This window comes from Urocitellus parryii, chromosome 4 (genome assembly GCF_045843805.1).
Source record: "Urocitellus parryii isolate mUroPar1 chromosome 4, mUroPar1.hap1, whole genome shotgun sequence".
In the NCBI taxonomy this organism is placed as follows: domain Eukaryota; kingdom Metazoa; phylum Chordata; class Mammalia; order Rodentia; family Sciuridae; genus Urocitellus; species Urocitellus parryii.
Genome location: NC_135534.1, coordinates 178,157,191 through 178,172,988, shown reverse-complemented (window position 1 = coordinate 178,172,988; position 15,798 = coordinate 178,157,191). Strand labels below are relative to the sequence as shown.

Here is a 15,798-nt window from a genome sequence, read left to right as displayed (position 1 = left end):
GAAAATTAGAACCTATTGAAGAATATATTCATCTTTGTATTCCCATCATCCATGGAGAATTCTAAACATTTAACATCAGGTCCTTTCCTGTGTGGCAACTGCATATACGCATAATTTTTCTTTAAAACTCGGGGTCATTCGTTGGGCTTGGGTGGCTTATTAACGATGAATCGGGTCCTCTTTGTGTGTAAACTTTCACCCACGGGTACCCACTCTGCTGAGGAGTGGGAACTCGCAACCGCAGGCAACAATGAGAAGGGACGGCCCCAGCGGCTGTGTACCACTCAACCGAAGCTTGGGTCTGGCGAACCGGGAACCCGAGGTCCTCGGCGTAGAGACCGAGATCTCCAGGGCTCCCGCAGCACCGCCAAGCACGCGCGCCCCTAGGGAGCCGCACCGGCTACTGCGCAGGCGCCCAAGCTGGAGGGCGGAAGCGGAAGGCTCGACGCGTAGGTGGGAGCCCGAGTGACCGTAACCATGCGCGGCCTGGAGGAGTCGGGGCCTCGACCCACAGCGACCCCGTGCGGGTGCATAAAGCCAGCCCTGGAGACAGGTAACTTCTAGGAACTGGCGGTGCCGCACTCAGAAGAGGACTCGGCGCAGGCGGCCAATTTCGTGCCTAGAGAGAAATAGGAATGCGAGAGACCGAACTGACGTGCGTCATTGTCCTACTTGTGGCGAAGGCACAGGTCACGTGCTCGGTCGACCACGTGACATAGCGGAGGCGAGCGGGTGACGTCATCGCGCATGTTCCGTTCTTGTTTCAGGGTTTGTACGGTTCCCTGATCTTGGCGCGGTGGCCAGAACTGCCACGTGCAGTGTAAGGGCTTTTCTCTCTGCGGAGGTCTCTGTGCAGTGGGGGAGTTAGGCTGTGTCCAGCTGGTGAGGAGGTAGATGCCTGAAGAGAGAGCTTCCTGTGCTCTAGGAGATAGGGAGGGAGAAGGGAAAGTTTGGGGAGAGGAAGCCTGAAAGATAAGCATAAAGTTATCTTTATTTACCCCTCTTTATGGTGAGTGAAATATTAGTTTTAGAACTAGAGGATGCAAGTGAAAAGAAAGAAAAATAGCCTGCCATGACGCAGAGAAAAACCACTGTTAATACCTGCTGTCTACCTCCTGTAGTTGTTCTCGTTGCACACACGCTGGGGAAATGAGAGGAAATGCAACCAGAGTGTTAATAACTTTGAGAAAAATATGCGGGTCAGGCCTGTATCCCCAGCTACTGAGAAGGCTTAGGTGGGAGAATACCTTGAGCCCAGGAATTGGAGGCCAGTCTTGTAACATTGTAGACCCTGTTTCAAAATATATGTATATATACACACACACAAAATTGTATTGAAATTAAAACAAAATATTTCACATACAAAAATCTTTCCACTGCAATTAATTCACTTTTATTGTTTTAGAGATGTACTGTAACGTTATCAGCTGGTTCTCTATTGTTGGACATTTGAGTTATTGCCAGTTTTTATTGTAATTGAAAGATTCTTGAAAATCTTGAAGTCTATATATGTTCTAACTATTGAACATAAGTAAAATTTCATAGAAGTTGCTGTTACCTGGTCAAAGGTTATGCTGATTTAATTTTTTCTATTTTAACACATTACCAGATTACAAGTCTAACATTTTGGACAGGAACAAGCAAGAACCAAGGCTCAGGGATTCAGAGCTTGGGGTGTGGAAACTGAAAATTTAAAGTGTTAAATGGACCAATGGTGCAGGGAGAGTGGTTTCAGATTGGGGAGAACTTTGAATACCAGGCTAAGAAATATGGAGTTTACCCTGGACTTGATGGTGCATTTCTGTAATTCTAACTACTATGGGGGCTGAGACAGGATGATTGCAAGTGGAGGTCAGCCTTGTCTGTTTCAAAATAAAAAGGTTTGGGGATATAGCTCAGTGGTAAAGTACCTCTGGATTGAATACCTAGCAACACACATATAACATGCATATGCAATATGTATCGTTAGGAGCAAATCTGAGAGGATAACTTCAGTTTGATAAGTTTTAACCAAGTTTTATTTGTGTGTATGTATGTGCATGTGTGTGCATGTGCCAGGGATTGACTCTAGGAACATTTAACCACTGAGCTACATCCCCAGCCCCTTTTTATTTTTAATTTTAAGGCAGGTTTTCACTTACTTGCTTGGGGTTTGAGCTGGCTTTGAACTAGTAATCCTCCTGCCTCAGCCTCCCAGGTCAGTGGGATTACAGGCACCACTGCACATGGCATAAATTATATTTGAATAGGAAGTAGAAGACCAAATTTAGGTTCCTTTTTAATCTTAGGGAAAGGAAAGATATGGCATAGGTTAAAAGCAGTCTAGGGCTGGGGCTGTGGTTGAGTGGTAAAGCGCTTGCCTCGCATGTGTGAGGCACTGGGTTGATCCTTAGCACCAAAATAAATAAAGATACTGTGTGTTCATCTACAACTAAATAAATATTGGAAAAAAAAGGAGTCTAAAAAGATGGAAGTTGTCTGGGTATGGTGGCATATGCCTGTAATTCCAGTGGCTCGGGAGGCTGACGCAGGAGAATTGCAAGTTCAAAGCCAGCCTTGGCAATGGCAAGGTGCTATCAACTCAGTGAGACTCTATCTCTAAATAAAATACAAAATAGGGCTGGGGATGTGGCTCAGTAGTTGAATGCCCCTGAGTTCAGTCCCTAGTACATCCCCCCCACAAAAAAAGATGGAAGTTGTTGGCAGTGCATTAGTTCTTGGGATGGATATAGGTATACAGGATTTCATTATAATATTAGGCTTTTTAATTTACATATATGTTGTATATAATGTTATATGTATAAAATAATATGGTTTTTATAAATGAGAAGTAATAGAAGGTACTGTGAGATATAGTCCTAGATCTGTATGGTTTTACTGCTGATGCCGATAGGATAGATTTCATGGAAACTGGAAATAAAATGGAGGTCTAGATTGTCTTTGTATCATCTCTTCAAGAAACTTAAGACTTTCATGAGATGGGGGTATATATAAATTCAGAATGGACTGAGCATGTGGTATATGCCTATATCCCAGCTACTTGGGGGGCTGAGGCAGGAGGATTGATGGAGCCCAGGAGTTCCAGGCTAGCCTGGGCAACATAGTGAGACAAAAACAAAACAAAACAGAACAAAAACAGAACAAAACCCAGTAAGTTTTAATTTGCATAACACCTGGTGGGGTTTTTAAACTATGAACTAGAGACATTGGAGAAGTCATGTTTTCTTACACCTTTTGACTAATGATTTCTTACCTAATTTTCTTCTGCAGGGAATCTATTAACTGAGCCAATAGGCTACTTGGAGTCCTGTTTCTTGGCCAAGAATGGCACGCCAAGGCAACCATCCATTTGTAGCCATTCTCGGGCCTGTTTAAGGATTAGAAAGAGCATCTTTAATAATCCTGAACATTCCTTGATGGGCCTAGAACAGTTTTCCCATGTTTGGTAAGTTGTTTTATAGTTTATGGTCCTTTGGGCCAGACTTGCCCCTGAGTGAATTACTCCAGTTGAAGGCAAATTTGGAGTCTGACAGCCAGACTACTCTTATTTATTACATGGAGTGTTGATACCACATTTGTCCGTGTAATTGTTTTCATGGTTTGGATACCTTCAGAAAAGCTTGGAATCTACTACGGGGGTTTATTTCATTTGCCCCTGATTCTAATTGTGACGAATCCCTTCTGTTAAGCTGAAACCTTTGACCTTGATTTTGCCCATGGGTCACCTCTAGACCAAGAGTCAGCATACTATAGCCTGTGGACCAAATATTGTCCACTCCTGTTTTCATATGTTAGCTTTGCGAGACCATAGCCTTACTTATCTGTTTATATATTGTCTGTGGCTATTTACTGTAGCATGCCTGTTTGTTTGCATATAGTGTGTAGCTACTGTTATGCAACACTGTTGTAGTGGCAGCGTTGTGTAGCTGCAACAGTGACTGGTTAGCTTCAAAACCTAAAATATTTACTATCTGACATTTTACAGAAAAAAAAAATTACGAATCCTGATGTAGACTCACGAAGTAATTAAGTATACTTTTCTGAAAAGACAAGAAATCTGCTGGGTATGGTGGCGCTACTGTAATTCCGGTGGCTCAGGAGGCCAAGGCAGGAGGATGGCGAGTTCAAAGTCAGCCTCAGCAACTTAGTGAGGCACTAAGCAGCTCAGAGAGACCCTGTCTCTAAATAAAGTATAAAAAAGGGCTGAGGATGTGTCTCAGTGGTTAAATGCCCCTGGGTTCAATCCCCAGTACCAACTAAACAAAAACAAAACAAAACAAAAACACCAAACAAACAAAAACAACAACAACAACAACAAAAACAATAAACAGGAAGCCTTAGAAATCTAGATACTACTTGCTATCATTTGGAATTCTTTCTCTGTCCATTCTTCTTCACCCCAACATCAGCAATCTACATTGGTCTCATTTTACTGGTGGAGATGTGAAGTTTTTTATTCTGAAATAGGTTATTTTTCATATTTATTTGGGGACATGGGTAGATTAGAAAAACGTGGTATCCTGACATAGTTTGTATGATCTTCTAAGTTGAAAACATAGTTGGTATAAAAGATTTGGGAGTATGTAGAGATTTTTATTTACCATTTCTATTTTTCTCCTTTCTTACTCCTATTTCCCAACACTCTTCAGAGGTTATTATCGTTAACAGTTTTATGTAAGTCCTACCAGACCTATTCTTTTTTCCTTTTTTAATATACATAGAAGCATAGATAGTCACAGAGTGGGTGTTTGATTTAAAAAAATGGAATATGTTTTCTTCACTTAATAGTCTATGTCATGGAGAACTTTTATGGCAGTACATGCAGATATACCTTTTCTGCTTTAAAATTGTCTGTTGCAAAATACAGATCTACCATGTTTTGATCATTTGACTGTTATGGTAGTACTGTGACAAACCCCCTTGGACACATTTTCTTGTGTATTTGTGCATTTTTATCAGTAGGATAACAAACGTAGATGTATTGGACCAGAGGGTGTGCATATTTATGATTTTGGAGAGCTACTTTCAACATTGCTCTCTAAAATTAATCTCACACTTACACTTCAACAGTCTATGCAAATGACCTTTTTCTTACACCTTCCCCAGCACAATATGTTATCAGTATTTTATATTTTTGCCTGATAGAGGAGAAACAGTATTTTGTTTTATTTAGTGAGACTCATCATCTTTTCATATGTTTTTTAGCTATTTAGAATTGCCTGTTTTTGTTCTTTGCTAAGTGTCCTCTATTGGTTTGTCTTTTTCTTTTTTGGTGCTGGGGATTGAACTCAGGGAAACTTGGCCACTGAGCCCCATCCCTAGCTCTATTTTGTATTTTTATTCAGATTCAGGGTCTCCCTGAGTTGCTTAGCACCTCGCTTTTGCTGAGGCTGGCTTTGAACTCACAATCCTCTTGCCTCAGTCTCCGGAGCCACACAAGTGTGTGCCACCGTGCCTAGCTATTGGTTCGTCCTTTGCTTTGTGGTTTTTTTATGTAGTAGTAATTTATATCCCACAGATATGAACCTTTTGTATGTAGCTAACATTTTCTGTTAGAATGACATTTTGTAATGAATAAATTTAATGATTTAATGAATTCAAATCTGTTATTGTTTTTATTCATGGCTTCTTGATTTTATGTCTTTTTTAGGAAGATCTGGTTAAGTTATTCAACTTTTCTGAGCTTCAATTTCCTCATCCCTTAAAATGAGGGATAATTTATACGTCTTATGATTGTTAAGATTATCACGTGAAATGGCTATAAAAATGCTGCCTGGCAAATAGCAGGCACTTAGTAATTATTGTTTATTCAGGCATGTGACAAATGTCTGTCATAGACCTACGGTACGCCAGTCATTGTGTGAGGTATAAAGGATCTAGAGACCCATGACTTTATTCCATCAAGGAAGAGAAGTGGTATTATTTTCTCCTGTCTGATTAATTCCATTACAAACATTCTTTTTGTTAATTTGTATGAGGGGGTTACATTCCCCCCCAATCAGTATGCTCATATTTTACTCAGTAGTTTGGTTTATTTTCAATAGGATTTTGTTTGTTTTTCACAAAAATGGTCATTTGAGCTATAAGGCAAAAGTGCAGCCCCCTAGGCTGAATGGTGCAAAGACTGGTGTGTTTTCCACAAGGAGCCCTCATCGTCCCAACGCCATAGGACTGACCCTGGCCAAGCTGGAAAACGTGGAAGGTAACCCATTTCATTTCTACTTTTATCTTCTTATCTCAAAATGTCTTGTAAAGCCTGGTGTGGTGGCTCAGGCCTGCAATCCCAGCTCCCCCCCCCCCCCCACACACACACACACACAGGGCTGGGGGTGCAGTTCAGTGGTTAAAGTACCCTTGGTTTCAATCCTTAGTGAAAGAAAAAAAAAACTTGTAAAGTCACTATAGCATCACTGCTTGCTTCTGTTCACATGAACACTACTGATGTTAAACTCCCGAGAACCCCTAGATATTGAGGAACAAATGATGTTTGAAAGAAAGTTGCTTTAAAACACTAGGAATTAAACTCTTCTGGGAAGCTCAGAATTTGTTTTTAATCACTCATTTATCCAAAAACATTAAATTAGTGGGGCATGATGGTACACATCTTTAATTCCAGCATCTCTAAAGCCTGAGGTGGGAATAAGGCAGGTTTGACACCAGCTCAAAATAAAATGGCTGAATATGTAGCTCTGTGGTCGAGTGCCCCTAGGTTCAATCCTCAGCACTACAGGAAGAAAAACACATTAATTTTTTTAAATATCTTTATTTTTATTTCTTTTCATGTGGTAATGAGGCTTGAATGCAGTGCCTCACATGCTCTACCTCAGCCCCACATTAATTTTTAAAAGAAAAACGTATAGACTTCATAATCATTAAATTATGTAACCAGATTTTCTCAGACTTGGAATGTAGTAAATACAAAATGATTAAAAAGTAATTGAAAAAGCTAATTTTTACTTTAACCAAAATAAAGCAAATATGACTGTTTAAAAAAATTAATTGGAAACTGGTCGTAGTGGCACACACCTACAATCCCAGGATCTTGGGAGGCTGGGGCAGAAGGATTACAATTTTGAGGCCAGCTTCAGCAATTTTGTGAGGACCCTAGCAACTTAGCAAGACGCTGTCTCAAAATACAAAATAAAAATAAAAAAGGACTGGGGATATAGACAGTGGCTAAGCACCCCTGGGTTAAATCCCTAGTACCAATAAAAAATTGGATGCATTCAAATGTAACTCATGGTAACTGGTCATACTTGCAGACCTAGTAGGCACAGAGTAGTGGTTTATCACTTCTTCCTTGAGGCCTTGAGAACAAGGACATCATGGCTGCAGCACAGCCATCAGCTCTGCTGTGTGTCAGGGCCTGGGCTGCATCACACTGAAGTATCAAATATCTGGCGGATTGTGGAAGTGTCTATGATGTAGGCAGAAGATGAAGTGCCTGTGTGCCACCATGACCAGTTTCCAATTAATTTTTTTAAACAGTCATATTTGCTTCCACAGGATTGGTTTTAACTGTGTGTTCCCATTTAACCTCTAACAGTTTTAAAGATCTTCACATTCTTAAATCACTCAGACCTGGTAAATATGAGGTAGGCAGAAGTTGAAACAGCAGATAGACTAGGAGCCAGAAGACCATTCTGGGCTTTGACATTCATAAAATGGGCAAAGGAGAAGAACCTGTCCTCTCTCTGACTCCACAAGATTTTTTTTTTAAACCATCTTTGAGACAAAAGCTACGAGAGTCCTTTTTGGCTATTGATCACTAAATAAATAAATAAGAGTGTTTATTTTGCTCATTTTTTCCTCAGAACTTAGAATTCCTTTGCTGGATTATACTCAACCAGGCAGGTTTTGGGTAGATTTTCAAGGAAATCTGGTAGCTGATCCATCTTGAATTTTATGATGGTTTACCAAAGTGGGTAATAGTGTTGGCGAAAGACCAAACCCAAGACCCTGTGAAGGGTTGTGGCTGACGCTCCCCATAACAGAAGACAGGTTCCTAAGAGAAAGCATGATAAATTTATTAATGTACACAGGGAAAAATCACAGCATGGGAGTCATACACAAAACAAGTCTTCATGAACTCCTACCTATGCCTTTCTTTCTCCTGCAGGCATTGTTAGACATAATTCATCATTTATAATATCCAAAGTCATCTTTTAAAAGTTTCAGGCTTATTCATAGTAAGCATGTTTTAGAAACCAGAGTCCATATATAGTCATTTTTTAAAAATATTTATTTTTTAGATGTAGATGGACACAACACAATGCCTTTATTTTTATGTGGTGCTGAGGATAGAACCCGGGTCTCACCTGTGCTAGGCAAGCGCTCTACCGCTGAGCCACAATCCCAGCCCCTCATGTTTTTCTTAAATGGAGACAGAATCAAAATGATCCCATGCATTTTTTTAAAGTTCTTTTTCAGACAGTTTACCAAGACACTATTAGTAGCAGGAAGTGAACAATAGCTGTCTTAGGACAACAGGAGACCTGTCATTAATTTTGGTAATAGTGGCTTATTTGCATCCTACTTCCTTAAGTCTTGATGAATATATTTCTATTGCTGTGTAACAAATTACCAAAGATGTACCAGTTTAAGTAGCACATATTTATGATGGTAACTGGTCATACTTGAAACATTGCTACCTTTTTGTAGGTCAGGAGGTCACCTTAGCTGGGTCCTCTGTTTTGGATCTCCCAGGAGTACAGTTAAGTTCTTAGCTGGGATAAATTCTTATCTGGAGGCTTGACTGTGGAAGAATCTACTTCTAGACTCATTGAAGTTGTTGGCAAAATTCATTTCCTTGTAATGTATGCCTGAGGTCTTGAGTTTTTTGCAGGAGACAACTCTCATCTCTAAAGGCTGCCCACATTTCTCAGAGGCAGCTTGTAGTTTTTTGCCACATGGACTTTCCCAACGTGCCTGCTTATTTTGTCAAGCTGCAGAGAGTCCTTCAAGTGAGTCCACCAGCAATCAGGAATCTTGTAGGAAAACGGAGATACTGGAGGGTAGTCCAGCTCTTTTGTTACATTCTGTTGGTCAGAATCAAAATACAGTCAAGAGGAGGGTTACACAAGGACTTAAGCACATGGATGTGGGGGTCCTGGGGGCCACTTAAAGTCTGTTTGTCACAATGGAAACCCTCCTTGGACCATCAGTGATATATTGAGGGATGTAATGTGCCTGGAACAGCTGTAAGCACCAATCCTGCAAAGATGGGTCAATGCCAGCCCATGCTCAAGGGGCCTGCTTGCTGTCTAGGGATAGACTCCAAGCAAGTCATTGCCACTCTGTGTAAAAAGGGCTCTAGTAGAGATTCTGCTTATGTCTGGGAGTTCCAAAAAGATTTGCAGACATGTTCTGTGAGAGCCTTGAGGAGCAGGTAAGATTTTGGCAGGTAAAGAAAAAGATGGGTTTTCAGGTAGAAGAGAAGTGTATGTAGATGGAAGGTGTTAAGAACCTGGTGTGGGTGAGCCCAGTGAGGTCTAAGAAGACCACGTGGGAGAGAATTTGGGGCTTAATCATATCCTCCAATTATTTGCATTGTTCTTCCCTGTGAATATATTTTTTAACATTTTTAGTTACAGATGGACACAACACCTTTATTTTATTTATTTCTTTTTATGTGGTGCTGAGGATCAAACTCAGTGCCTCACGCGTGCTAGGTGAGCACTCTACCACTTGAGCCACAACCCTAGCCCTGGCTGTGAATATTTTTTAAGAGTATTTTTTCACCTTATAGGTGGAGCTGTTTACCTGTCTGGAATTGATATGATACATGGCACACCTGTACTGGACATAAAGCCCTACATAGCTGATTATGACTCGCCACAGAATTTGATGGAGCCTTTAGTGGACTTTAATTTACAGAATAACCAACCTAAGCCAAAAACTGTGTTCCAGTGTGAAGGCAAGAATGACAGCTATGACCAGCGACAGCTCTCAGGGTACAGTGACTCTCAGCCCCATTGCAGCACTGAGGAGAAACCTACATGTCCTGAAGACAGAACTTCCAAAGAAAGCTACCCGAGATGTGACAGCACAGGGGAAGGCCAGCAGACTTTGCCTATGCACAGAGAAAGAGCAACAGATTTTGGTTTGGAATCAAGAAATGATCAGAGTCCTAGTGTAGCTGAAGAACAGATTGTCCTGTGTGGCCTGGAAAATAGCTGTCCAGAGGAAGGTACAGATGAGGGGCCAAGGAGTGAGGAAGGAGCAGCGGAAGGAGCAGTGGAAGGAGCAGCAGTTCTGCAAGGGAGCAGTGTTGATACGCAGCCCACATCTCCTCTCTGTGAGGCCAGGAGGGCTGATAGAGCTCCCCACAGTGTGGTTCCTGCCTGGGTGAGAGAGGCCCCTGTGGCCCCTTTACAAGTGCGGTTTACTCCTCATGCTGAGAAGGAGCTGGGGCAGCTCAGTTCAGGAGGTGAACCAGGTACCCTCAGTTTCTTGTTTCTGAATGAGAGATGAGCTTTCATTTACTATCAGACTTAGCCAGGTTTGATATTTTCAGGGCAAGTATATGAAGTATTTGTAGTATGACTGATTTTTTAAGAAACAGGAGTATATATATTTGGGCAACACTAGTGTATAACGACTTTTGTTTGACCCCTGTGTGGTCAGTATAGTTAGGTCCAGATAGGCATTCAGTTCAGTTTCTACAGAGTGGCTGCTGTCCCATGAGGCAGCTGTGATTTACAGCCCTTGTCTTCCTGTTACAGTCATTCTTTGCCTTTGCAAACGTCATTCAGAAGCTGAACTGTATTCATTTCATACTTAGGTACACCAAGTTTCTTCTCTGTTTTATTGCCTGACTAGAGAGATGTTGCATTTTGTTCTATTAACTGTTAGATCAGCCATCAGCACAGAGGACTTCAGGAGCCCACAGTGAGAGGGGAAGAGAATTTGCCCCCACAAAGTCTAGCCCTAGAGGCATGTACTTTTCTGAGGGAACAGGATGTTTTGTTTTGTTTTGTTTTGTTTTTGAAGATAACCTCAACATTTTATTATCTTCATAACAAAACAAACAAAACAATGAAGCTTAGAACTGGATCACTTGGCCCTTTCTCTTCTTATCAGAAATATGGAATGCTTCACACATTTGCTTATCATCCTATTCAGGGGCCATGCTAATCTCTGTATTGTTCCAATTTTAGTATATGTGCTGCCAAAGCAAGCACACAGGGTGCTTTTTTGGAGTCCGTTTGACACATGGTTCTTAACACATGTTATTTGGTTTCACCAGCCCACACAGATCCCAGGTTGCAATCTAGAATGAAGGAAGGGATTATTCAGAAGTAGGAGCAGTGATGCCAGTAAGAAGTAGCCTCTTGTCAGAAGATGTCAGATTCCAAAAAGGTAGAAATCTGTTCGTTGTGTTATATCACAGTAAAGACCCAACATAGTCTTGTAAAGAAGGGAATGCATACATTGATTCTCCAGTCATTCACTGAACTTCTAGGCACGAGGCACTGCCCTTGGTCCTTGGAATAAATCAAATGAACAAAAAAGATTAAGGACTAATTAGAACAAATAAATTAATTAATTAAAAAAAAGATAAAGGCAATCCCTGCCTTCATAGAACTTGAGAAGCAAACTAAAAACATATTGTACAAAACGTAGAAAGATGTTATATAGAAAGGCTGATGCTAGAAGGCTATAATGGTTATAGGAAAATGTAAAAAAGAATAGAGCAGAGTCAGGTTGTGATGATTTTAAATAAGGGGCCAGAGTAGTTGTCGCTGCAAAGGTGCATATGAGCAGAGGCCAAAGAGGTGAAGAAGTAAGCCAGCCTTCCAGGGAGAGGTTGTGCCAGCCCGTGGGACAGCCTGTGGGACAGCCAGTGCACAGCCTTACAGTGGAAGGCGTGTGGCGTGTGTGAGGCCATGTGGCAGAGTGGGCTGTGATGGGCAGAATGGAGAAGCTGAGGTAAGAGAGGCTGCAGGGATGGTCTGCGGGCACATGGGTTCCAGGGAATATTATAAGGACTGAAGTTTTATCTTGGGAGAGGTCAAAGGCAGAGGAACTTGATATCGGTATTCCAGAGAGTAGAGCTTTATTCTTTTTTTTTTTTTTAAAGAGAGAGTGAGAGAGGGGGGGGGGGAGAGAGAGAGAGAGAGAGAGAGAGAGAGAGAGAGAGAGAGAGAGAGAGAATTTTTAATATTTATTTTTTAGTTCTTGGCAGACACAACATCTTTGTTGGTATGTGGTGCTGAGGATCGAACCCGGGCCGCACGCATGCCAGACGAGCGCGCTACTGCCTGAGCCACATTCCCAGCCCAGGAGCTTTATTCTTAATCAAAGCTTTTGATTTTAAAATTGATATATTTTTTGAAAGTTTTGCTGGGGTCAGATCACTGCCCAATTGGTAATAAGAGATTTCTGGGATGTCAGTGGCAGGCCGGAGCTCCTGAATCAGGTAATGAAGCCTTTCATTCCATATTCAGAAAATAAAGGCTTAAACAACCACAGAAATTAGTTTCCCCAACTTTACAAAGAGGGAGAGAAGGAAGAGGATAGGAAGGTGTTTGGAACTTAGCCTGAAAGAAGTCCTCTTAATTGGAAAAGTCTCAAAATTGGGGCTGATGAACTGGGGTTGTGGCCCAGTGGTAGAGCTCTTGCCTAGCACGTGTGGGGTATTGGGTCCAATCCTCAGCACCACATAAAAATAAATAAATAAAATAAAGGCATAAAAAACCTTGGGGCTGGTGACAAGTGCCCTAACCAACTCTGGAGATTTCCCTGTTTCTTCCTGCCTGGGCCAGGGCCAGCAACAGGGTAGCAGGTGCCCTCTACCTCTGGAGACAGAGGCCTATGGGTGTGAGCAGTGGGCCTCTTGAGAGCTGTCCTCTCTCCTTTTCCCCTAGAGCTTTATTCTTAACCAAAGCTTTGATTTTAAAATTGATATATGTTTTGAGAGTTTCTTTCATCACTGTATACAGTTGCTGGGGGGAGGAAGGCTGGTTGGAAAAGGATCTTGGGTTGGAGCAGAGGAGTGCTGCCTGGGAGGCACTTTGCTACACTGCCCCTTGTCGAGTGCCACCTACTGTGGAAAGTTCTCTTTTTCAAGTTATCATGCAGTGTATTTAAGGCGTTTCAAATCCACCTTATTGATAAAAAGTGGTTAAAAAGAGAAATTATGCAATAAAACAGAGACTGATAGCAGCAGGGTTCAAGCTGTTAGGAAACAGACATGGCCTGAGGATGTTCAGCACCTGGAGGGTGAGCTGTTGAAAGGGGTGGGGCCTGGTGCTAGCACAGAGGTCTGGGCAGAGCTGGTAGGGCTTAGGGAGGGGGGAGTGTGAATTGGGTTTGAGGGCACAAGATGTGGGAAGACTTCTTGGAGGACGTTGTCCCTGATCTGTTTGGAGGGACGGAAATCACAAGTCAGGAATGGAGGGCAGAGCTCTTGTGCCAGGTTGGCCAGACAAATGCTCCTGCAGCATTGGTGTGGAGGACTGTGATGAAGTCTTTCACAGGTGGCCCGCACAGTTATTTGATGTGCCATGTAGCTGGGAATGCAGCTCTGTAGTAGAGCACTTGCCTAGCATGTGAGGCCCTGGGTTCAGTCCCTAGCACTGCCAGAAAAATAAGTTAATGATTTTCTGAGCCATGCAAGGAATCTTATGACTATAATTGGTCCTTGTTTTTTCATTAAACATGTATTTCATGGACAGGAAGGATGGCAAGTTCGAGGCCAGCCTCAGCAACTTAGTGAGGCCCTTAGCAACTTAGTGAGAATCTGTCTCAAAACAACTTTTAAAAAGGGATGTAGCTCAGTGGTAAAACACCCTGGGTTAATATCCAGTACCAGGAAACAACAAAATTGAATCCACTCTATGAGGGACAAAGATCCACTGCCCTTCCAGGTGCTATTTTGAGGAGGAATGGCCTTCATTTGGATGTTTTCATTTAAGTGTGTAGATATTTTATTAAAAAAAAAAATATATATATATATATATATACACACACACACACACACACACACACACGAAATATTTATTTTTTCAGTTGTAGTTGGACACAGTACCTTTATTTTATTTATTTATTTTATGTGGTGCCAAGGCAAGCACTCTAACATGTGCTAGGCAAGCACTCTAACACTGGGCCACAACCCCAGCCCCAAATTTATATATATTTAAAGATATTAACTAGGGAGGTTTTGCCATTTAGAGGTAAGTATTGGCTTACTTGAAATATGTCCTTGGACAGATTCCTTGAGATGCCTTGAACTATCTCAGTGTATCTATTTCACTTTTGTCCTAGTACTCTCTCCTGTCTCTGTTCCTTCGGGACATGTAACTATGGGGCTATGATCCCCAGCCCTCTCATTTCTGTTGGCTAGTATCAGGGGTATATATGAGTTTAATTCACTCTCTTGTGGCTTTTTGGCTTTTTGAGAATACTGGGACTATTTTTTTTTAAACTATATCTCTGTTTTAAGAGAAAAATTACAAAGATTTAAAATCTACATAGAGTGTAGAAAAAGTGCCATTTTGATTGACACAAAATAAAACTAACGCCTCCTATTTAGAAGTCTAATGAAATATGCCACCATGTTTTTTTTGTTGTTGTTGTTCAGTAAAATAAAAATTGGGGAGCTGGGGATGTGGCTCAAGCATTAGCGCGCTCGCCTGGCATGCGTGCTGCCTGGGTTTGATCCTCAGCACCACATACAAAGATGTTGTGTCCGCCGAGAACTAAAAAATAAATATTAAAAAATTCTCTCTCTCTCTCTTTAAAAAATAAAATAAAAATTGGGGGGTACACAAATTAAATCTAATGACAGTAAGTACTGCTTAAAGGTGAAACTCTGTATGATGGAATAGGTCCAAACCTTGTTCCTTTCAAGAACCCACCACATTCCATATTGAAGCATACTGTCGTGAAATTTGACCTGTGTAATTTTGATCATTAAGTTGTGTCTCCTCATTGCAGGTGTGGATCAGCCGTCTTTTAGGTATTTTCAGTCAGCAGAGGAAGCGAGGCGTGCAATTGAGGCCGTGCTGGCAGCTGATCCTCGGTCCGTGTATCGCCGCAAGCTCTGCCAGGACCGCCTTTTCTACTTCACTGTAGACATAGCACACGTCACTTGCTGGTTTGGAGATGGCTTTGCAGAAGTTCTAAAGATCAAGCCATTTCTTAGCCCCTGCAGCTGACTGCCCTGCAGAGCCCTTGGTGTCCCTGGGATCTTAAGCTTCCATGGTGGTTGAGACAGTCCCATTGACCTCTGCATGTGACTTCTGGGTTTCCTGTTCAAGCTGATGTTGTGTTTTCTTTGCAGAAGGAAGCAACACTTTGTGCTATGTTTGATTGGTAATGTTCAAAATATTTATTTGGAAAAACATTAATACATTTAACTGGGAGATATAAAATATGGAGTAATCACCAGATGCTTTTTGACCTGCTGATATTGAAGAATCCAAAGGTGATACTGTCTCACTGGTTTTTTAAAGAAGCTTGTAGTTCTTTGCATTTGATCAGATGAGGCAGAGATCATTCTAGCGGAGGTTTTCAAGTTAGAATTGATCTGTTGCACAGTTCACATGGGTTTTCCTGTCTGGAAGAACCTGACCTCTCTCTCAAACTGAGTTATAGTGTCTTTTTTTTTTTTTAATTCACCATTTTATTTTAAATTTTTTTAAATTATTGATGAACCTTTATTTTATTCACTTATTTATATGTGATGCTGAGAATTGAACCCAGTGCCTCACTCATGTGAGGCAAGTGCTCTACCACTGAGTCACAACCCCAGCCCAAATTATAGCATTTTAAGAAGCTAACACATAAAAAACA

The 15,798-nt window shown here is 41.5% G+C and overlaps 1 protein-coding gene and 1 non-coding gene across 4 annotated transcripts; one reads left to right on the top strand and one right to left on the bottom strand.

The window, feature by feature from the left end:
* The first annotated feature begins 455 nt into the window (after positions 1 to 455).
* On the top strand, positions 456 to 15,428 carry Trmo (tRNA methyltransferase O). Of its 3 annotated transcripts, none has more exons than XM_026415452.2 (5): positions 456 to 553; positions 3,271 to 3,445; positions 6,045 to 6,202; positions 9,749 to 10,189; positions 14,941 to 15,428. In XM_026415452.2, the coding sequence occupies exons 1-5, from the start codon at positions 478 to 480 to the stop codon at positions 15,159 to 15,161; spliced, it is 1,071 nt and encodes a 356-aa protein (XP_026271237.2). In that variant the 5' UTR covers positions 456 to 477; the 3' UTR covers positions 15,162 to 15,428. The 3 variants fall into 3 exon arrangements, with proteins under 3 accessions (XP_026271237.2, XP_026271228.2, XP_026271245.2); XM_026415443.2 differs by having other exon boundaries at positions 9,749 to 10,438; XM_026415460.2 differs by lacking the exon at positions 9,749 to 10,189.
* LOC113176048 (U6 spliceosomal RNA) lies at positions 11,081 to 11,183 on the bottom strand. Its single transcript, XR_003300034.2, has one exon. It is a non-coding gene; the product is annotated as a U6 spliceosomal RNA (small nuclear RNA).
* Positions 15,429 to 15,798: the final 370 nt, after the last annotated feature.